The sequence below is a fragment of the Anabas testudineus genome, chromosome 18, assembly GCF_900324465.2.
Source record: "Anabas testudineus chromosome 18, fAnaTes1.2, whole genome shotgun sequence".
Lineage (NCBI taxonomy): Eukaryota > Metazoa > Chordata > Actinopteri > Anabantiformes > Anabantidae > Anabas > Anabas testudineus.
In genome coordinates, this window is record NC_046627.1 from 30,278,640 (window position 1) to 30,303,250 (window position 24,611).

The 24,611-nt window shown below is 40.1% G+C and overlaps 1 protein-coding gene across 2 annotated transcripts; it reads right to left on the reverse strand.

Moving 5' to 3' along the window:
• Positions 1-326: 326 nt before the first annotated feature.
• On the reverse strand, positions 327-23,982 carry peli3 (pellino E3 ubiquitin protein ligase family member 3). 2 transcript variants are annotated; one of them, XM_026352440.1, is made up of 7 exons: positions 23,723-23,982; positions 11,474-11,671; positions 8,793-8,922; positions 7,555-7,656; positions 5,492-5,716; positions 2,902-3,090; positions 327-1,120 (listed from the first exon to the last, which is right to left on the reverse strand). In XM_026352440.1, exons 2-7 carry the CDS (start codon positions 11,644-11,646, stop codon positions 521-523), a joined length of 1,419 nt encoding a protein of 472 aa, XP_026208225.1. In that variant the 5' UTR covers positions 11,647-11,671; positions 23,723-23,982; the 3' UTR covers positions 327-520. The 2 variants fall into 2 exon arrangements, with proteins under 2 accessions (XP_026208225.1, XP_026208224.1); XM_026352439.1 differs by having other exon boundaries at positions 11,474-11,674.
• Positions 23,983-24,611: the final 629 nt, after the last annotated feature.

Genomic DNA, 24,611 nt, shown 5'->3' on the forward strand with positions numbered 1-24,611 from the left:
CTTTTCTTCCAAAGGAGCTATTCTCAACTTGTTTGAAGTTCTTGAAGATTGTTGATTTCCAACCAGTCAGTTGGAAGTAAATAAGGCAACACTTCTCCAAGAACTTCAAGCAAGTCCAGTGACCACAATATAGCGTCTCTGGGATTACCATGACTTGGATGACTGACTTCTTGTTCCGATCCCACTATGATAATGTATTAAGCAATAATAATCCTTTACAATTATTTTAACAAACCTGCAGTGTCACACATGTAGATCAGTAGAAACCTGTACTGAACGAGGAGAACAAACATCACTAAACTCATGTTCAGTTTCACACAGTTTATTTACAGTGTCTCCATACACCTCATATTCCTTATGAAGCCTTGGCATTTACTATTGCATTTCGCCTTCAGTGCATCATATCAACAATGCTTTCCCTGTACTTGTCACCTTTGCTTTCTCACAGTCTTTGCTTCACTGGTCTGGCTCAGTCCAATCCACACCTACCTTTCCTCTGAGTGATTTCCAGGTCTGGGGTTCAATCGACGGGGCCTTGGAAGATGAGTTTAATGTAGCCCTGCTCTCCTGTCAACCAAGTACCACAGAAGGGACAAGCAGCATGGAAGGCATGGGTGCCGTGGGGTAACGGGATCTGGCTCCACCCGACCACTGTCTTTTCTGAGCATACGTGGCCACAAGGGCAGAAAGCATGAGTGGGTGGCCCGGCGTCCAGGTACAATCCTCCCTCACAGCCTAGCCACAGTGGTACGTAAGGGCCCACTCGCCGGCACATGGGACACTCTCTCTCCCCAGTGCTGGCTGGTGCTGTGCCCCCAGGTCCTGCGGGACCCTTCTCCTTGCGGTAACCCCAGTTGTGATAGCCATGCACATGGCCACAGTTGACATAGACCCAGGGCTGCTTCTTGTCAACAATCTCACGCTGGGCCAGACTGGGGAAGGCCAGGGTGTTGAAGCCCACAGGACACTGAGGTCGGGCAGCATTCAGCTCCTGGCGAAGGGACTCTAGCTGTTTGAGGGTAGGGGTGTGGCGAAGTCCGGCAGGGGTCCTCCACAGCAGCGTAGCCCCACACAGATCAATCAGAGAACCATCCTGTAGAGTATTTGATTCATTTTCAACCTTAAAACAAGAACAAGAGGAAAAAGGCAGGAGAAGACAAGAAAGGTTATTATTTAAGAGGATTTTTTTTTATCCTGATACCCATCCTGCCAGTACCTGCACCAATACTGACAGGATATAACATCAAATACCTAGACTTAGACTTGTCTGATAAGTTGTAAATGGCACTACTGTACATTTCTCTTTTTGTGTAGTGATTCGACTGCACCGCTCTGATTAGTTGCTTAATTACAAACCAATCAGAATGGTCACCCCCTGAATGACATAAAAAGCCACCAAGGGGGGTTGAGTACACAATGGCCCAATGTTGGCTGTATCACAGCCTAAAAGTTATTTACACTGTGTTGCTCGAGGGTAGGGGTGTCCAATCCCAGTCCTCGAGGTCCACTGTCCGGCTTGTTTTACAACCAGCCCTGCACTTCCAGCTTCTGTAACTGTGAAAGAGCATGTATGCGGCCCTGATATTGAACTGTTGGCTGACCGTCCATATTACTTGCCCAGACAGTTTTCTAACTCCATATTAATCGCTGTTTATGTTCCTCCATCTGCTAACACCGATGCTGCATGTGATGTCATTCAGGCGGTCACCTTCAGCCTGCAGACCAGACACCCCGACGCCTTCTTTATGATCTCTGGAGACTTTAATCACGCCACCCTCACCAAGACACTTCCTACCTTTACCCAGTCTGTGAGCTGTCCCACCAGGGGGGAGAGGACATTGAACCTCTTGTATGCTAAAGTTAAAGATGCCTACAGTTCTGTCTCCATTCCTCTTCACCCTGTACACCTTAGACGTCAGGTACAACTCAGAGTCCTGCCATCTTCAGAAGTTCTCTGATGACTCTGCAGTTGTCGGATGTATTGAGGGTGGAGATGTCACAGAGTATCAGGGAGTGGTGGACAGTTTTGTTGACTGGTGTAGACTCAACCACCTTCAACTCAACATCAGTAAAACAAAGGAGCTGGTGATGGACTTCAGGAAATCTGGGAGTCCTGTCATCCCTCTCTCTATACAGGGTGGAAAGGTTGAGATCATACAAATACAAATACAAATACCTAGACTCTCTACATGTTGTAGTTGAGAGGAGGATGCTGTCCAAACTCCTCTCAATCCTGGACAATCCCTCCCACCCACTACACACTGAGGACAGAGGCGCACATTCAGTCAAAGACTTAACATTAATAATAATTTAATTTAATTAAGTGCTCCACAGAGCGCCACAGGAGGCGAGGTGAAAATGTATGTCTTATAATTGCTGTGATTCCAACATGAACTATAAATATTGACCCATTTTCATTCATCTATTTTACATATTCTGTATATATATATTAAGTTCTCTGTATTGATGTTATTGTGTATTTGTGTTGGTGTGGATCTTTCCTGGTTGTGGTTCCCTTTCTTTCTGTCTGTGTTGACAACAACTGTAATGAGGCAAAACAATTTCCCTCTGGGATTAATAAAGTTTTTGAATCTTGAACCTTCTGATTGGCTGAACACACCTGATCCAGGTAAGCAGCAGTGGGTAGGGCAGAGATAGTAGGAAAATTAGCAGGATGGTGGCCCTCGAGGATCGGGATTGGACACCCCTGCACTAGGGTTTTTGGGATATTCAACAAATATAAAACTGCACATTGTTGGCAATAACTACCTCCCCACCTGTAATGGGACGTCAATAAAAAAAAAAAAAGACAATATACTGTAGCGATAGACCAACTTTCACCAGAATAGCTGCAGTTTTTGCATCCTGACACTTTTTCCCATCGACCCCATTTTGTCTTACCAGTTTTCCCCTCTGCTGTGCTGAGCGGGTCTCTCTCAGGGCAAAGACATTGCCACAAACTGAGATTTCCCTCCAGACACCTGGAGCTGGCTCAGACACAAACTCCCCCGCTGGGTGCATCACCAGCACTCCGTTGGTGGTCAGGCCATCCATCAACCCATCCGACGTCCTCCATTTGGCAGCCCGCTCCTAAGAGACACCCCCCCCCCCCACATGCAACACACAGAATGGCATACCTAAAGATTAGGGGAATGATGGGGAACCACAGAGGGATATAATGGAGGTGGATGTCAGAGTTGACTGGTGAGAAAAACAGCTATAGCTTTTTCTGCTGCTATTTAGCTATTAGCTATTTAGCTCAGTACAGAATGATTACAGTGCTGGCTAAAGCACGGTGATACACCCATGCCTAATAACCCATACCTAAGAAAAATTAAAAATGTATTATGAACACAAATTGACTACCATGGAGTAGAACAGGAAATTTCAGCAGCAGGTGTGAAAGGTACCTCAGACCACGGTCTCGACCAGAGAACTGGAATTTAGTCTGATCAAAAGATTTGGTTTGGTCAAGATCAATTGTTAAAACCTTTATTGAATGTTTCTGACCTTTGGGCTAATTACAGGAAGTTGATGTAGGCTATTGTCACTCCTTGGACAATACAGGGAGACAAATAACTAGAAAATAATCAAACATGAACCACAGAAGCACCCTAGGGGAGGATAAGACAAGATATTTACTTCCAATTTGGTCCAAGGAAGAAATAAAGACTCAACTTAGAAGAAAGCATGAACTTGTTGATTAAATGTTTTTAGAGTTGATGTAAGAAGACAAGCTACAACAAAGCTGAGACATCCTTTCATGTTTGTTTTTAACCTTCAGAAAAGTTATTTAGGAATGGAAAATATGTTGTATTGCAGGTGAGTCTGACCAAACATTAGGATGCTGTTTTAAAACATAGTCTTCATCTAATTTGAAATATCCATTCATTTTGGATTTGAAACCCAAAATCCTGAAGCTCTGGGGTGGGGTCATCAGCAATTGTAAGGTGTTTTGTCCATCGAGGGTACTCAAATACAGTACATCTCAATTTTAAATGTTTTCTATAACTCATATGCAGTATATCTTTATACGATATATAATTCTGTAACAGTCACTGAGTCTCATATCTCATATCTTTGACTCAATCTTTGCAGGTTTAGAGAAAACATTTAGACTTATGTGAGCACAGTCAAATGACATGATGAGTTTTTAGTAGACAGAGACAGCTGTGAGCAGCACAGTTTTGTATATATATATATATATATATATATATGTAACATATACGTACATATGTAATCAAACTGTGTGAAGTGGGTCTGGTATAATGAAAAGTACTTTAGGATTCTCCCACACAACCATGCATTATTTAACAGTGTCTTACCAGCATCACATCTATTGTACTGAGGTGAACCACAGAGCCCAACTCAGACCAGACCTTTAATAGAAGGATAATATTTGTTCCATACTTCAGAGTAAGTGTAAACTTCCTGATGGTGGGGGAGGGGGAGTTATACATACCCCTGAAGTGAACTGTGTGTTTGTTTGCTTTCTGACTGCTGACCTGGTTGACAGTCCTGATGAATCTTGCATGGGATGAAGTCATGCAGTCATGAGATAGGACTATTATTGGTTTGTATAAATTGGGCACCTAGAAATCCTATTTTCAAGCTGTTTCTGCTGTCTGCTTTTGGAGGTTTTCACATCTTAAAAAGCAAAGCAAAAGTCTACAGACTGAGGCATGAAAAACAAATGTGTTCTTAATGGAAAACAAATTAATAACTATTAAAAATTAATCATTTAAAAGCAAAACATGTCAACTCGTTATTGGGTCGGGCAATTACATTTTACAATTTGTCTATATGTCTCTCTCATGTCTCTCTACATAGAGGATGACTGTGACTCTGGAAAGGGGAGCTGTTGTCTACCAGTTGATTCCCAGCTACTCCCATCATAAGTCAAAGTGTTTTTCAGCAAGATACTAGACTCCAAGTTGCCCCTGGTGATTCAGTGCATGCAGTGAGTGTCGTGCGTGTGTGCTTGTGTGTGCAAATGGGTGTAAGAGAAGCATTGTAAAAGCACTTTGAGTACCAGTAAGGTAAAAAAGCACTATATGAGTGCAGACCATTTACCATGTGCTGTTATCTGTGGATAGGTGAGGCTGCAGACAGCTGTACTTAATGAAGTGACGATACAGCAATAGAGAGTGTCCAGATGAGGACTGCTGAGCTGGTGCATGACTGTGCTGCATTAATGAAAGTAAGCAGTGCAGTCTCTTCTATTAAGGAGTAATTCTGCTGTATTACATGGCTCTTCTTTTAGACCACCCCACTGATATAATGCATGTTACAGTATGTGAGAAGAATAAAGCTCCCTCTACTCCCATGTGTATTTAAGAAGGTTGCATATAATGACCTTATAGCTATTATATCAACTGTGGGTGGCACAGCCATGTCCCTCCTGTCGCTCTCACTGTGTTTGTCATTAGTAACCATGGTACTTGTGTAGTCTACCAGGAGAAGCCAGGCAGCCATGGCAGAGAACACTCACCCCCAAGAAGATGTTCTTGGAGGAGTCAAAACCGGCAGCGTAGATGCGGGCCGTGTAGGGAGCGCTGCGTTCGCACATGATGCGGCAGGCATAGCGGGAGATAGTGCTCTGAGCTGACTGTCCTCCACCGCCACCCTCCACTGCTGCTCCTCCACCCTGACTGCTGCCGCTGCCTACTGTGTCCGTCACTACAAAGTCGATCATGCTTTCCGTGGACCGGCCAATCTAAGAGAACCAAGACAGAAACATTGGTATCATAAAAATTATGATAAAAAAGTAATAATAATAAGAAGAAGTGGCTGGTTATTGTAGTGGTAACATCCCTGCCTTCCATGTGGGAGACTGGGGTTTGAATCCCAGCTGTGGCCTACAACCAGTAGGTGTTGTACTGACTTGTACAACTGACAACTGACTTGTACTGACTGACCCTATACAATATAATATACAAGTTGGAAAATACTGTGAATGCTATGCAAACAATAATGTTGCCATAACACTGACATAGATGGTGTTATGGCATGAGCTCTTAAAGCAGATACAGTGGCAAGAATTAAAAACTGGCAGCCATAACCTTAACCAGGTGCTTCCTGTAGCTGTGGATCAGACCTTCACATCATTGAGGGGGAATTTTAGCTCATTCTTTCTGCAGAACTGCTTTAGCTCTGTTGTATTCTTTGGACGTCTCATGTATGTGGCTCTCTTAAAGTTGTTCCTTAGCATCTCTTTTGAGTTGAGGTCTGGGGTCTGACCTGGTTATGGTTCCAGATTCCTAAATATGTTTATAGTAGTTTCCTTGAAGAGAAAGGTCCCCTACACTAGTCACTATTAAGATGCTACCTTAACAGACATCTGCTGCTACATGGGAGTTATTTCCCATATCTCCCCATAAGAGACATCTGCAAGTTTATATTGGAGTGCTATTTCAAGAGACACTTACTGTCAAAAGAGCTCTATTTCAAGAGATGGTCCTGTGAGTCGTAAGAAAGGAAAGAACAAACTACCTTTATAGGCATATAGACTGGGGAACATAGTGTTCAGTCCAGAACTTTTCTGTCTACTCCTGCAGAGACTAGCTTCTCAGAACCAGCAGGTCATGAGCTATAAAATACAAGTTGTAATTAGCCCCAGTCTGCTTTTAGCCTTATGAACAGTGTTTATATAGTTTTGTACTGAAAGAATGGAATTGGTAGAACAAACAATAAACTAAGATAGTAACTATATTGTGTCTCATGAATAATGTTCTTCTAAAATTGGGACCTTGAATTTGTTCAGGCAGAGGTTAAGGATAGCAGATGATGAGTAGCTACATTATGTTATGAAATCATGATGTCACAGGAAACTTGTAGAACTGTATAATGCACTGAAAGATTGTTTGCCTAACACATAAACCAAAAAGATGACAATAGCAGCAAGGCTGAATTTTCAAGCCAATAAAACATCAGAGTCTGTACATTTACTTTACTCTTACTCTATTACGGGTTAAACCATTTTTTAACTTTTTGAAGTCAGTGTACATATGATGCCAAGACATGTGAAGTGTTCTAGATATTACTACTTTAGGGAACTATACTGAAATTTCACTAAATTTCATTGGCTACAGTTGTACCAGTCGTATACGTAACTATTATAGTCACGTATATAACCAGAATAAAACAGTGAAATGACAGTAACAACAACAGTATTAATGATGATTAAAGCATGGTTCTTAAATTACTGGTATCATCAGTTACTGCTGATTCGCATTTTTGTAGTAACAACTTTCCTTATTAATTCTCAAATTAAAATGTGCTAATGAAACATGACAATTAGTCACAATTCTTGTTTATTACTATACACCCACCACATAAAACGTGGTGCCAAAATGTCCATAAAAACTTTTCACACTACTTGCAGCATAATTTTTAATTCTGTACTGGTGGAAAATAAAAATGAAGATAAAAGCCAACATCCTTTTTGTCCTGCCAATATTTATTAATTATTAATTATACAGTAGGCCACCATGCTGAAATATTGAATTTGCACGGCACATGTGCATGTTTGTGTGTGAACGTGCAGACACTGACCTGAAACATATCTGTGTTGGTGTCATGGGTGTACTCCACAATGACAGAATGGCTCCGTGACAATGTGTAGGAGATGCTGTGCTGGCTTTTGTTGCTGAGGGCCTGTCAATAGAAAAGATATTAGCCAGGTCACATGGCAAGGAAAGCTGAAGGTCTGTCCTGTAGAAAAATCTACCCAGACCACATTTCCTAATGCAGATGAACAACTCTGTTTGTAATTTATATTTGATATTAATAATGAGTTAATCAGCTGACTTAGTGTTATGATGGAGAAAGATAATCTAATGCTAACATATTCTGTGATTATTTCAATGATATATCACTACCAGCCATTCCCAGATGGAATGTCATTTTCAAAGCAAAGTTACAAATTAAATATTTGACCCAATGATGATTTAAAATGAAAAATTAGGAGACCACCAAATGTTTTACAATTCATCCTAATGGGATCATGAGCATCTGTAACAAATTTAATCTTAATCTATCCATATAATGTAGAGACAAACACACATTTTATGTTGGTGCTAGAATAAAGTAGTCAGTAGGATTCATCCTCTGGGGATGTTGAATGTTTGGTCATACTGCTTCGTGGCTGAAAAAATAGTAAACATGAAAATTGTCATCCTTTATTATGATTCTTGACTAATGCGGTGAGTGTTATTGCTTTAATGTACAGTTACTCTAGTTCTCAATTTTAAAGAAGAGTTCCCTGGGTTTATTGTAGTGCTTAGCGGCATTTGGAAAATTCCCAACATTCCTACCAAAGTAACTGTTGAAACTGAACTGTGAATGTCAATAAAATCAAAACAGCAGCAGACAGCAGTCTGTAACAAAATCAGACTGAATCATTATTGTAGCGTTTAGTATTGTTGATATGGTACAACCAAATATATGACAAGTATAGTTAATTAGATTCCATCTCTATAAAGGCTAATTGTGATATTTCAACATTTTGGTCAAATTAGAGTAGCTGTTTTTATTTATTTATTTATTTTTTCTATTGAGCTTTGCTATCTAGGCATTTTGAATCGGCACCTCAGTAAAGCTACTACAGTTTAATTACCACTTTGACTTGTTATGTTTTCATACATACCAAAGATTGCAAATTAATTAGTTGGTATTACAGAAGAAACTATTTTCTTGTGTTATAGAATATAGATTGTCGCCCTTTTAATCAGGTAATGCTCATTTAGTCTGAATACAACCACAGCTGTAAGTCCAGTACTATGACTTTTTACCTTTGACACCAGAGGTGTTGAGACATTGTGGATAACATCAGGCTTGACCCCGTTGGCTTTGGGTCTCTTGTAAAGGGCCAGTCGACTTCTTCTGCGACCCTTGTCTCCATTGGCCAGTGACCCATTGTGCCTGTGGAATAAAAGAAGAAAATGTAATTGAAACTTTCAGTAAACAGAAATACTGTTATCTGTAACTGGACTACTTTTACATTTGGGTCTCATCAAAGGAGCTTTTACTACTGCCTAGGTATAACAAGTATAACACTCTGTGTGACCTCAAATTTTCCAACTGTAGAACCAAAAATGTGGTGTCAATGTTCAATATATCCCACAAGGCAAGACTTCTCTCTTGATACTGTAGATGTGTAAAGTGTCGTTATTCAAGGTTAGATCTAGACATTGATTCATGTCCAAAATCTCTATTTATTTGTCAAACTATGGACTACTATTTCTTATTAAGTAAATGGCTCAGATGACTTTGAACCATCTCTTAGTTATGCTGATATAGGTTAGTCTGCTGGGGAACCTCTACTGATACACTGAGCTCCTCTCCTCTCTCCTTTCTCCTGTATCAATGCAAATGCCACCATTGCATGTCATTAACTTTGTGTCTTCTCTCTCTTGTAGTTGTGTTTCCTCCTCTCTGTCTCCCTCTCTCTGTACTTTTCTGCAGGTATCCTCGGCCTGGAGCTATACATCTCCAGAATCCAGTTGACCTGCCCAATGTTCTTGATGCTTGTTGTTTGCTAAAATTGGATTTTCGGGTTTTCTATATAATGTTTTATATAATTATACTCTGTAAGGTCTTCAACCTTACACTGTAAAGTGTAAATTGAATTGAATGTGATAACTTAAGTTATCTTAACTTATTTTAACTGAATTTAATTAAATAATTAGACTTTACTTAACACAACTGTTACATGCAGATGCAATTATAGTACATACAATAGATGCATACATAGTATTTGCAATTAGTTGCATATTGTAGCTTTAAATGGGATATTTTATTAATGTCAAAGAGATATAACATCTTATTTTGTGTCAAATTAAAGCAGGCTTTGCAGTTAAAAGTAATGACATTAGTCATTTTTTTATTTGTATGAAAACTATACATAACACTTTGTCTCAATTTTGATTGATTGGTTTTTAGTAAACAGCATTTAACCAAATAATTTAAATTTGGTAACCTACCTAAAGATAAGATAAGATATTCTTTATTGATCCCACATTGGGGAAATTCGATTGTTACAGCAGGTCAGTGCAAAAAAACAACAGTAATGTGCAAAAAGAATGAAAGGGTGTTTAAAATGTGCAAAAAATACAAAGGTAATAAACATTTGTACAAGAATGTACAATTATATACACTATTACGACTAAACATATATAATATGTTATACGTAATAATAAAATAAAGTAAAAAACAATATAGTCAGATGGGCTATGGATGCATGATAACCGGTTTTGTACATGTATATTTAAACTGTGGCATTGTACAATCTAACAGCTGTTGGAATGAATGACCTGCAGAACCGCTCCTTCCTACATGGAGGGTGTAACAGTCTGCAACTGAAGGAGCTGCTCAGCGCCTCCACTGTACTGCAATGTGGACTTGTAGTTTAACTTATTGAGGAAATGGAAGAAATCTCTGAGTATATAGAACCACTTTTTTTCCAGATATAGTGAGTCCCCTAGACATCCCAAAATGGCTGTAGTGGCATCTTGACTAAATTGACTGTGTTACTTTATTTACTTACTTACTTTTTCACCCCTGTTTTTTCAGGAAGAATAAGTGAGGCATGGGCCTATGACCTGAGTGCAGAAGTACCAGTCAATCTTTGGGAAGAGGCAATGTCTTGCATTCATTGCCCTATTAACACACACTATAAAATGATCTGATTTAATATGATGCTAATGCTGCACTATTCTAAGAAACACTCAACTAAATCTTCCAATCTGTGTCACCACTTTGTGACAAGAGTGGCTCTACGGAAGGGATGCTGGCACACCTGTGGTTTTGTCTAGTATTACACATTTTTTGTTTTTTGATCTTTGAATGGCTTTCCACAGCCTACTCTCTGGATATACAGCCCAATCACAATATGGCCATCCTGGGGTGCTCAGCTGAAGCTCTTATAAATGCTTAAAATGCTCAGATCTATATCAAGGAATGGTGGTGGCTAAAAAGCTCATGCTCCCTATGCTTGACCCCCCCCCCCCCCCCCCCCCCCCTAATCACAATGAAGCTAGCCTCATCATGCATCAGTGCATGGATCAATAGGTCAAGGAGTGGAAGCATCTGTATGTGTCTTTGTGCCTGGAATAACACCATACCATCCATATGGGAGAGATATCCTTCTCACTGCTGGCTGTTCCTCATGGAGGTAAATGTTTGCAACTTTTTTAAAATTCTCATTTCCCTAAAGGTTGGTAGATTGGTAGATACCAAATATTAAGGGACTGGCATCAGATCATGAAGAAAGATGAGTGAAAGAAAAGAGATGGAGACATCCTCATTAGGAACCAAGTTGATGCTCGAGGGTGTCTACTTATAGCAATGACAATCAACGACAGCACAGCACTTCAGAGAGAATTCTAAAACAGACATCTAGAAACATACCTGGAGTGTACAGATTCATTAAAAAAGAAGCCCAAATATTCTGAAAGGAAACAAAAGATCTCACCCTAAGACGATAAGCTCGCCGTATTTGATGGGCTCCTTGTCCTCCGGGAAAACTCCGTCGTGGGGTTGTGAGCTTGAGCTCAAAGAAGGCGAGGGCTGACTTTTGTTGCAGGATGGGCGCAGCTCCAGAGATGAGGGGGGACACAGCGCCTCTGAGCTACCCTCCAAAACCATGCCCACCGGCCACAACAGGGGCTCACTGCTGGGGAGGGGTAGATGGAGTTACAGAGAGAAAAAAGTGTGTGTTACTCCACTGCAAGATAAGTTGAGCTGTTGTACACACAATTATATGTGTTAATGTGTTCCATATGCAAATTTTGTAGACTGGATATTTGCTAAATGAAAAGTGGGTAACAGTATCTACATTTAATTTTGTCAGGACATGTTCACGTTGTTTAAAGATTCAATTTGAGCAAGTGGATCGAATTTGCCAATTTTGCAGAATGAACATCACGACTATCATACAGTATGTTGTTGAAATTTCTGTTTAAAATTAATAAACAGACATTGATTTAAGATTTCTTTTTTTTTTTAGTATAATTAATTTCATGACATACAAGAAAACACCAAAAACATAATTCAGTGAGGGAGAAAGTCGATTTCTCCCTCACTGAATTATGTTTTTGGTGTTTTCTGCCTGCTGTAACCCCTGCTTTCCTGATGACACTGATGAAAAAGGTCATGTTAACATTACCCACTTATATCAAAAAGGACTTTTGTAGATTTGAGCTGTATTCACTGCTAAAGGCCATTATTGTTTACCATTTTCTGATGTTAAAGTGGATCCCAGTCTAAACTCAATATTAAACAGACTATTATTTATGTATGTATTGGTGCACAGATCCCCTCTCTGGTCTCAGAGAACAACAACCAAACCAAAACATTATTACTGTAGAACAAAATGCATGGCCTATTTCAGTCTTTGTGACGTTGTGGCTGTTCTGGTAATTGTCATCCTCTTCATGCAGCTGAAGTACTTTCTGTTTGCTGACCCAGGGCCTTTGCAAAACAGCTGGCCCATCCTAATAGGATTAAATTGGCACAAGTGATCTAGCTTTTTCCACAAAGGCAGATCAGCTGATACCTGGATCTGTGAACTCTATTAATACTTTATGAGGCCTCAATGACGCCACGCCATTGTTCTCATGGTGAGATATACTTAGTGACTACTGGCCAGTGATATGCTGACCAGAAAAAGACCTGGAAATAAGAGCGCATGTCCACTTTATGGACTTTTATAGTTAACAACCAGATAACCATCAATTGATTAAAAAAGCCCAAGAATGCTGCATTATTCTTGGAGGAACAGCCAACAATACAGAGTGTTGTGGAGCCTTTCTTATTACAGCCTTTCACTTCTACAAGAGCTTTATTAACATTGCATTTTAATAGTTTTGATTGCAGCCCTGTCAAATGACTTTGAGAGGCTGGCATTACAACACATCGGATTAAACATACAATTTTCTGATAAAAGAAATAAATAATACACATTCGAAATGTCCATTGACAAGTATTTAATTAGAGTGGAAAAATGTGAATCTTGCTAATGGTAAAAGGAACAGGATCACTAAATTACCATATGCCTATTTTGACATTTATTTTACTCACGTCAAATAAAGCTCAATTCCTCTGCACAGGTTCTAAGCCAGTCTTTAATGCTCAAGCCTATTATTAATCAAAAGTGGGCGAGACCACCTACATGGTAAAAAGTGAGTGGTGCAAAAGCACGACAAAGACCTACAAGCTTTGTTCTCCCTTCGAGCAGATTAGATAATCATCCTGGGAGCATAAATACAATAATACAGAAAATACTATCCTAGGTATGAATGCTCTCTTCTTCCTTGCTGTAAGCTGTCCCTTTTAGAACCCATACAGGCTACACTACCCATGAGTGAACTGAACAGTCACTATTAGATGTGATCAGATTTTGGCCATCTGAAGAGACCAAATGAGGAGAATACTGGTTGTAATTAGATGACGAATGGCAGTGGGCAGAACTCAGAAGACTCAGGGGCAGAGTGAATAGAAGCAAATCAGTGAACATGATTTATCTTAAAAATGAAAGTCAAAATTCAGCTTCCTTGCAGGCTGGAAAGTTTGGGAGCTGCCTATCTCACTTTTTTCTTTCAGTACAGAGTCCTGATTCAATACGAGTGTCTTCCTTCAGATACATTTAAAATCTGTGAGAAGGACTTATTACTGGAGTGGATCAATAGGTAGAGCAGTTGTCTGCCAATCATAGGATTGGTGGTTCAATTCCTGGCTGCCATGTCACATGCCAAAGTGTCCTTGGGCAAGATACTGAACCCCTGGGTTGCCCCTGGTGAGTCAGGTCAGCTGCATAGCAGCTCTGCCATCCGTGTGTGTGTGCTTGTGTGTGTGAATGGGTGAATGAGACACAGTGTAAAGCGCTTTGAGTACCAGCTAGTTAGAAAAGCGCTATATAAGTGCAGACCATTTACTTATCACAATTTTACTTATGAAAACCCTGGTCTCATCTGAAGAATCATTTTCCACCTTGTGGTGCTGACTCAACTCAAGTTAACTTTAATCTACTTGCTTTTGGCAGATCAACATCAGCATCAACTTCACTGTGACACACAACAAAACAAGCGAGAATATTGAGGAAAAACGGTTCTTGATTCTTATATGTCGTTACATGGGGCTTTCCTTTACCTTAACTGACAAAACTACAGATGTTGCTGCTAGCTAGCAGGTAGTGGTGTGTTGTATGACTGAATTTAAATGTTATATTTGAACTGGTAAAGAATGGGAGTCAAACATCAGCACTAGTTCAATGCTGAAAAACCCATGTATTTGAAAGAAATTAAAGTCAAAACAATTCTGTAAAATAGGCCCACGGGTTTAGCTTCACTATGATGAAAAAAACAAGTCTGATAATTTTCTAAATGATAGCTATTACAAACACCTAGAGTACTGTTAAATTACTCGAGTGTTTCTATGTACAGAAAAGTTGATTATAGTTAAACGAAAACACTAAAATGTGGACTCACAGTGGCTGAGATGACTTGTGGAACCACCAGTTCTTCAAAAAAGACTTCAACCTTTTTGTCAGACCAGAAACTGAGGTATAAGCATTCTAAAGCCTGAATCTAAATCTGTTTATTGGTTTATCCAACACCTATGATACAGAAAAACCTAGACATGTAGAAAAGAAACAGCCCCAAAGACGATGTTGGATAAAAGGCCCCATTCTAACCATTCAAGTCTAGTGAGTGAGTGTTTTTTAATATTACGTTGATTTGATGGCTTTAATACAAAAGGATACTGCAGTGCAGCAGCAGAGATGAGAATTCAGCCTGTCTGAACATACAAGAGTTCAATAAATATTTTACAGCAAAGGTGGCCACCTCTTCCTTTGTCTCTCCACTGTAAATGATCTCACTGAGCAAAATGAGGATGATCCATGGCATGACTGCCATTGGTTGGATGAGTGGATGCAGACAAGAAGGAGGAGGAGGTGTGGGAGGTGGGAGGATGATGAGGAGGAGAAGGAGTGGGTTTGGAGGGCAAGGAGAGGTAAAGGACAGAAATGAAAAGCAGGCCAGATGTGGGATGCTGGAAAAAGAATGCACACCCAATATGGGTGGATGAAGAGAGAAGGAAAAATGAAGAAGAGAACAGCGAGGTGGAGGGTGTATGTGTGTGTTTGGGAGTAGGTGCCACGATGCGCATGTGCGGAAGCGGCAGGCTTTGGCAGGGTGATGGATTGCCTGTTCTGTGCCACACGTTTTCTAATCAACCCACAGTCACAACCTGGGGGTGGAGAGAGAGTGAGAGAGAGAGAAACAAAGAAAAGCTGCCTGACAAAGGAAGGAGAGAATAACAGAGGGAAATAGACAAAGGGAATGCAGTTGATAGGAGCAGAGCAGTAGGAACAACTGCTGCTGCTGATGCTCAGGCTTAACATGCACTCTCTCTCCCTCTCTCTCTCACGCACACACACAATATTACACAACACAGCACACTGTAAATGACACCGCCCTGTGTGCCATGCAAAACCACGCAGCTCAACACATCACAGCAGTACAATACAGACTTCATGTCAGCTAGTTATATAGTTGTTGTTATAAAACATTACAATGCAACAAAGGCCCTACATCAAAATCTCTACTTCACAACAGAACTTCACATTGAAATTAAAAAAGGATTTCCAGGTTAGCACTGAGGTTTATTTACTACTATATTGTAATGGATTTACTACATTTCTAACAACATGCATTTGGATTTAACCTTTAGTGCTCCATGTTTTCACTTTCAGTGAATCTACTGCCTTAACATACTTAATTTATCCTAAAAATATCAAACAAATGGGAAAATGAATGGTAATAATGTGGAGTCACTGGGTCCCGTTGCTTTTCCTATGTGAGGAAACAGAACTGTGGGTTTATTAGAATTACATAGAAAACCCAACCACCCTTCTACATGTTGCACCCACACAGGTGCAACATGTAGAAAAACCCGAAAATACAATCAAATTCAAACGATTCTGTGTTTGGTTGTGTTTTCTCTTTATGAATGATCGGTATTTACAGAGCACTATTCTTTGCGCTGCTTCTTATTCACCCATTCACACACATACTCACACATTGATGCTAGAGCTGTCCTACACTTGCCTGACTCACTGAGGACATCTTGGAGTTCAGTGTCTTGATCAAATGTATCATATGACAGGAGGAGCAGGAAAACAAACCAAAGACCCGATTGGTGGACGACTAGTTTCATTTTCATGTTTTCTTAGTAGCACAGGTGTTACATTTCCTCCCTTCGTCCCCTTTTAGTTGGTTTTGTTTGTTTCACCTGGCCAGCCACTTCCTGTTTAACCTTATTTGGACTTCCTCACCCTCCACGCTCCTTGACCTTAATTATGGTTAGTTGCAATTCACTACACATTGGTTCATCAGTTGGATTGCTTTGGTCTTGGATTGCACCATACCCAGGATGACACGTTTGTTTTTTCGTTCGTCAGTCGACTGGATGACTCTAGACACATTAGTTTGCTCGTTACCTGGATTATACTCCCTAACTCCCTGGACTTTCCCATCATTTGTTGGACTTGGTTTTCCCCTATTTGTGAGTTAGTTTGCCTGCGTTTGAAGGGATTTTTGTTTGTTACCTTGTATTTCTTCTTAGTCTGTTAGTTTGTATTTCGTCTGCATTAGTGCATAGTTTTTCGTTGTTACTTTGTATTGTTGGTCTGCGTGTTAGTTTGTATTTTGCGCGCCCTTGCAGTGATTTTGTTTGTTTGTTTTTTGGACCGAGTTGACATTAAATCCTTTTTTTGTTTGTCCACCTCTCATCTCTTTGTTAGTTCGTCAGTTCATAACAACAGGCATTTTAGCCATAAGAAAACAGTAAAATTGCTGTCAATGGTTTTCATATTCTAGCTCAGCATTTCAGCCCAATACTGTTTTTATTTGTCATTTGTGGTCTTCCATAACTTTTTTTTTGATTCCCTCTCCCTCACTCCCAGAATTCACTCTCTGTAGCCGCCTACTCCAGGGGTTAGGGTGAGTGTGTGTGTGTGTGTGTGTAGAGAAGAGAGAAAGAAAGGGGGAGTTAAATTTGTCTCTTACAGAAACAAATGAACAGAGAGCTAAATATACATCGACTGACAAATGAACTGCAGTGAGCAGTGAATTATGGCCTCATGATGAAACTCCTCGTACTGTATCTCCTTTTCAACCTGAACGTATTCTGAGACACTGTACCTGAGACTGTGATTTTTGTAGAAGGCTATAATTTTCTGATTATAGGTAAAAAAATGTAATGCATGTAACAGTATCAAACAGCGTTTTATACACAGATTGCTTGTGTATGTTCTCTGATGTGAAAGCATCAGAGAGCCAGAGAGCATGCCTGCTCCACATTATGTAACACTTATTACTGTACAAATCCTACAAGTCAGTGTTATATTACACTCCCACACTACCACATGCAGCCTCCACATTCTCAATTTCTTTCACATTTCTCTTTCTGCTTACACTTGGCTCCATTCATTTTTTAATCCTAAATCTTAAATCACCAATGATGTTTTAGCATGGGTTTATTTAGTGATATTTTCAGGTAAATCGAACCCATTCCCTCGGAAGACCAGAGATGTTATTGTCATACAAAGCAGCTATCTAGCTGCCAGCTACATCTATGAAAAAAACGCGGCATATAAACTGCAATGTGTGGGTGAGATGAGTGCTGTAGAATTTGGGGATATCCCCATATGTCACTTCTGTAAAGTTAGGTAAACAGGCATACGCTCAATTGTTTGTTTAAAAAAAACAAAACAAAGAAACAAACTAAAAAAACGTACATATCCTGACTTCTTGTCTCTAGCATAGGTCAAAACCCAGACACACTTAAGCCTACACTTCCCATAATGCAATCCAGCATGTCATTTTCTTAATCCTGCATCATATCAGTATTATTTTCACTCAGACGATCTCTCCTCCTGCTGTAGGTAACAGATTCCACCCTGCTTGTGGTTAAGTCCCTCTGTTCAGGTCCACCCATCCCTGCTTTGAGGTAACTCTCTTCCTTTATACATGCCCTTTGACTGCACTTGATCTCTGCCAGATTGCAATCTTCCCCTGGGACAGATACTCTCCAGCCTGATAACCTGCCTTGATCTGCCTGTGTATCAAACCTGTGATCTGCAGGACCTTCACCTCTATCTACCCCTCCTGGTCTGTAACCCTTCTCTGCTGGACAGTTTCTTTGGAGTCATGAATTAATTGTCACTGCTGTGCATATAGGCCACTTGCGGAAAAGATAGCCAACACAGCGTCTCTGCAGTTTCCTTTGCCGAGCCTCATCATTGTCCTTAGAAATACAGTAAACTCTTACAAACTTACCTACTTTTGGATCTTTATTCCACATCATTACAAAATGTACAAAAGTCCAAATCCATAGTTTGTAAGTTTGAATCTAAATCTAATAACTAAGAAAGTGCCCAAGGACACTTTGTGGTCCACATGGCTGGACTTTCTACAATGATGATAGCTTAATGTGTAAAGTTTTATGGTTGGTCAGATCAGCTGCATAGCAGCTCTGCCATTGGTGTGTGAGAGTGTGTGAGAGTGTGTGCTTGTGTGTGCGAATGGGTGAATGAGACGCAGTGTAAAGCGCTTTGAGTACCAGCTAGGCAGAAAAGCACAATCTAAGTGCAGACCATTTACCATTTACTAAACATACAGAAATAATTGAAATTCTCTGCTTAGAGGGGTGGGCAATACTCAAAGACTTACAGAAGTGAGTACCTCTGCACTGCTGTTCAGTTAGGATAAAGTTTGGCGTGTATTTCTAGTAAACAAACAAAACACTAAAGAAAGTTACATATTGTATCTTTAACTATAGCGTAAAAAGAGAAGACAGAATTTGCTGGGTTTTCTACAGAACTATATGTAGTTGTATATGTTTTCAATATAAAGTCTAACAATATGGGGCGGCAGTTCGCTCAGTTAGTAGAGCAGTCCCCACTCCTAGGGACTCAAAGTATGTTGTTATAATCATTAAACTTTACAATATAAAGTGCTGTGACGTGATTTGTGTTATATAATGAAACTTAATTAAACTGAATTGAAAGATATTTCAATATCTAGAATCTGAAATTATTATTATACTTATATAGATAGAAACATCATTTATCAGGACATATGTTTTCTCCAGCTTCATCATGTTGCAGCTTGACAACGAAAACACAACAGACAATTACATGTCTGTTACATTACAAACGCAATATTTGCACTTCTTCTAAAGCAGAGACCCTCCAGTCTGATGAGACATACCAACCATGTGCTTCATGTCTCACTGGTTAAAGACCTTTGCCTTAACTCACCAAAAGCATAGTTTAACTAAAAATAAAAAATAATAATAATGATGTGACAAAACAAGTCAATGATAGAATTTAATCATAATGATTTCAGAAACTGTGCATGTGATGAAATATGTATATGTATTGTCTACAATGGTAAACTGCTCAATTCCTGCTTTCTGTTATCACCCATATGAGGATGGGTTTCTTCCTGTTGCCTTCTCAGGGAGTTTTTCCTTGCCACCGTCGCCCTCGGCTTGCTCATCAGATACAATCTATTTATTATGATTCATACACATTCACTGTTCATGTAAACTTCATAGTTTCTTTGCTTGTGTAAAGCTGCTTTGCGACAATGTCAATTGTTAAAAGCACTATACAAATGAAATTGAATTAAATTAAATCTTGTAAATATTATAAAAACCATGTAAACATGACTCTTACAAAATGCCAATACATTCAATTTGTTTACTATGACAACATAATACTGAAAACCACAGAAATGAAGCAAAAGAGGCTCTGCTTTGGTAGTAGATAAAAAGGCAACCAGTTTACATAACTTCAGATCCCACACAGTAAGCACAGACTGGCTGGATCAGGCGTGATGTACCTACTCCTGAGCCTCCTAAGTACATAGATGTTCTGATCAATGGAAGAAAAGTATATAAAGTATATATGAAGGCTTCTGGGTACTTGGGTACAACTGTCACAAATCAGACTGCACTATATCAACCATGTCTACCACTTAACAAGTGTCACTGTATTATCAGGCTTATCTTCAGTCTGTATGCTCACTGCATAACTTCCATAATCCAGAAACTTCTCTCCACAAAGATAAACCCAGGCAGCTAGCAATGGTGATATATCAGTCTGCGTGTGGGTCTGGTTGTTGCTATACTGTGATGGAGTATGTGTCCTACAGTCCTGTCTGCTGTTAAACAGCCCTGCTGTCTGGGGTACAGAAAGAGAGTAAGACAGAACAGGAATAGTAAACGCTCCCACAGAGAATGCACCTGTACTACTGGTCAGCCCTATTTGAATATGGAAAAACAAAGGCCGATTCACACAGCCCTTTTTCCAAACAGGCCTGTACTTGGGAGTAGAGATGAACGTGTCACCTTTGCTCTCTCCTTTCAGTATGAAGCACAAGGTGGTGCAATCAAAAGCAGACACACAAACAGCTGACAGGGGCCAACACATTCACCATACCACCATCATGGCTTTCTGTGGGCAACTGTATGTGAACTGATGCTGAGATAGTGTGTTGATATTTAATATCTAAAAAGGAAAAAGGGACAATCAGTAAGTGTTACCAGTGACTCAGCAGTTTTTAACCAGGTGCTGAGATTGTGCAACTCAAAGCTCAACCACAGGCTCAGTGGCACCACACATGGTTACACCATGCTTGTTGCTATGCAACATAAAGTATTAGATTAGCTAATGAGCTGCATAATAGATCATCATGGGTTGTTATTCTGATACCAGAAGTCAGCTTTTTGTGAAACCCCAGAAAATTAAGCACATGATGCTATTCCCGACAACTTTTCTATGGGAAAGTGAAGTGACACGAATTTTCTTGATTTGGCAGTACCAAAATAACTTTTTTTATTTGCCAGCTGCAAATCCCAAATCTACATAGTGATGGCCATAAAGATGTCTTCCTACAAACAATTGGAGCCATGTAAATACCCAGTGGAGGACCATTCAGTAACTCAGCATCAGTGTGGTATTCTCATTCACATGCAAATGAGCGTCTGTGATGACATTCTACATTGGCCCTACTGGATTCTAACCAATGCCATTTTCCTCAATAAACTGTTTGAAGTGACTTAAAACAGACCTTTATGAACCATCTCACAACATCTTACTAGCAGCTCATACTAGTTTTGTTATTTTTAGTCTCCCCTCCGTATTAGCGCAGGGTCACTATCCCTCAGTTTGACCACAGGCTCTGATAGGTGGGCTGCTACTGTTACCACACAAACATTCACATACACACAGAATATCTGGTTTGAAACAGACATCATCGTGTATTTGACTAATAAACCCAAATGTATTTTGAGATGATCAGGTCTTACCTATACTACAGCTTAAGAAAGGAGTTATTCTCAGTAGTCAGTTACTTTGTATCTGAACTGCTTCTTTAGCAGCAGATCTACCTCTGTTTGCTACTTGAGCTTACTCTGCTGCATTATTTCTAGAAAAAGCTGCATCACAATCAAAATGATCTTTTGTAGGTATATGTAGTATTGTTTCTACTACTTCCTAGTATAAATTAGTAGTACCAGTTCTTTAACTGGTCGCATTAAGATCAAGTGCTACTACTAATACCAGCTATACCATAACTATTACCATTCTTCATGTCCTGTTACTTACGTTAATGGCACTAAAGTTGTAGTAATACTACTACTAATACCATTGCTAAAATTAATAGTACTTCTACCAGCTACCCATTGCCACTCCCAGCACTCCCATGGTGTTACTATTAAAGTTACTATTGCTGGCACTAATATTGCTAAAACTACTACAATCAGCTATATTACTACTACCTATACTGACATTCCTACTTTAGTTCCTTATATTGTAATGGCTACTGCTACTACTGCCTAGTTATCCTACTAATCTAAAACCATTACTAGCATCACTACTAAAAGTGGGAGTATTACAATTAGAGTTGCAGAAATTATTCCCACAAAGAGACTATCAAGTAACACGCACATACATACACACCATGGACACTGCCCTGCAGGACATGTGACACTTGATCCAACCAGTGACCCTGTGGTACGTGGCCCTGCTAACTGGGATATGGCTACCACTACTCTATCCAGCCACTTCCTGATGATCTGTTAAGTAAAAGTCCTGCATTCAAAATATGACAAAATATGAGTAAAAGTACATTATTAGCTCAAACGTGTAATAAATGAGCAGAAATAAAGGTGCTCTTTATTTAGGATGACTCACTTCACATCAATTCATATGATATTATTGGATTATAATTACTGATGCATCACTTTCATGTTGGAGCTGGTAACAATGGAGAAGACTTCAGCAGCCTTAGACACTGTTTTAATGATCATGTGGTCTGAATCTAATTAGAATTTATTGTATGTTTAACTTGAATCTGAATGATAAACAAGTAACTAAAGTTCTCAAATAAAAGTTGTGGAGTAAAAGTATGATATTGCCACAAAATGGAGTGAAGTTTAAATATGAAAAAGTAGGAAACGAAATGACTCCAAATTGTACTTAAGCAAAGGTACTTAGATTGCACCACTGGTCTCTTTATTCCAACACTGCTATAGGAGACTGATTAAATGGCATAAACTAAAAAGTGTCTAGGAATACGTCACTTCAGGTTAAGCTCCCAGAGACAGCCCTCAGCACATGGATAATAAATGTGAAATAATAGGTGTATCATGTCCAGAGTAGACAACACTGACTGTACCACCTGATTTGGCAGATTTTGGCTTTACCGGCCGGATCCTATTCACAGCACCAATGATCTGTTTCAGGCTCACCGTCAGATCACTACACTGTCATTTCCCAGCAAGCAAACACGAGCCACTACCCAACAAACTAAAAACATGTTTGGATCATGAGCAGCACCAAAGCGCAGCTCCGAGCTTTGCGTAATGAGCCACAGAAGCTGATTTTCCTGAAGCATCCCGCCCTCTGCTCACCCTGGAACCATCTAGAAGCTCGGAAATGTTGCAGGAAAATGTTATTGCGCCAGAAATGCTTCAAATGTGATCCAGGATGAGCCGAACGTGGCCTCTATGTCATTTTATCATCCCTGCTCTGTCTGCGCGGATTGCAACGGATTGCGTTTTCTTAGGGCCATGCAGTGGGGGACGGACGCGCATTTGTTCTTGTCGTTATTAGGACACGATCATCTAATATTCTGCTTATAAAGAAATTCACATGCAATAGAGAAAATTAGACGCAGAGTATTTCCTTATGTTTTGGCAGAGAAACGCTGTTTGGCGACACACACACAGTCTATTGTGCCATTGTAGGCTGGGTTTGTACACAGGGGATTCCACCACGCAGACAACACACACTCCACACAGGGGAGGCATCAGCACGCACACCCTCCTTACGCACAGACACACGTCCCCCTGTAACGCAGCAACTGGACAGCAGCAGTCATGTAGAGGTAAATAAGACAAAACAGCTCCATTTCACATCACCTCCATCAGTTGGACATCACTTACCAAACAACTGACCTCATAAAGACACACGTCAGTTTAGATAAAGGTGTCAAAGTCAGCGTCCACAAATGAAAAGGTGACTCTAACCTCCATCTTCAGCCTAGACAAGCAGCAGAGCAGACAACAGGCCGGACAGCCGCTCTGTCTGTGGATGGAGCCGCTGTAATAAAGACAGGTGCTGGGACAGATGAGATAAACAGGCCCGTACCCGCTGATGTTTGCCAACGGAGGTCCGGCTCAGATGGGCTTGAAATGATTCCACCCCCAGGATGGGACTTTGTGCGCGCGGGTTGTGTCAGTCCCCGTAAGGCCTAGGGAGCGTAAAGACAGAGCAGGAGAGTCGTAGTAGTAGTAGAAGAGGAGGAGGAGGAGGAGGAGGAAGAAGCAGCGCAGGGCATCTGCAGAGGCAGCATCGATTCTCCTCCGTTCACGTTACATCGGAGACTGATTCACGTTCATTCCTCCCGACAGCCCGGTAACGCCTCTCTCTCTCTCTCTCTCTCTCTCTCTCTCTCTCTCTCTCTCTCTCTCTCTCTCTCTCTCTCTCTCGTTAAAGAATAGTGGTGCCTTTAGGTGATCCTGGTAAATTCGTGGTTCCAATGTGATGTCTTCAATAACTCAAACAATTAAGAACAGGCTGATGTGGCCATCTAGCTGAAGTTAAAGAGCCTTATCAGTATCTGCTACAGCCAGTTGTCATTTTGAATCTCCACAGCTATCTAATTGATATTTTGATATTTGCTTCAGACATGTAGGCCTATAGCCTCCAGAGAATGATTTGCTGTCTCAACTTTTAAGCTGAACCTCAAGCTGCAATAGTTTGTACTATTTTATATCACTTGCTGTAATGAATAAAACCATGTCTTATTCAAATAGGGATCATTTTAACTATTTTCATACAACCCATCTCATTTGACTTGTTTTATGAAAAGCACAGTAAGTTGTGACAGCAACTGGTTTCCATTTTATTTCACTAAATGTACAAAGGCCTGCCAGTTAACGCTAAGAAAATCATATTCATGAATAATATTCTTTAGTTAGTGTTTCTTTTCAGATCTTCCTTTTATTGCAAGTTCAGGTGTAAGTGAAGTTCACAT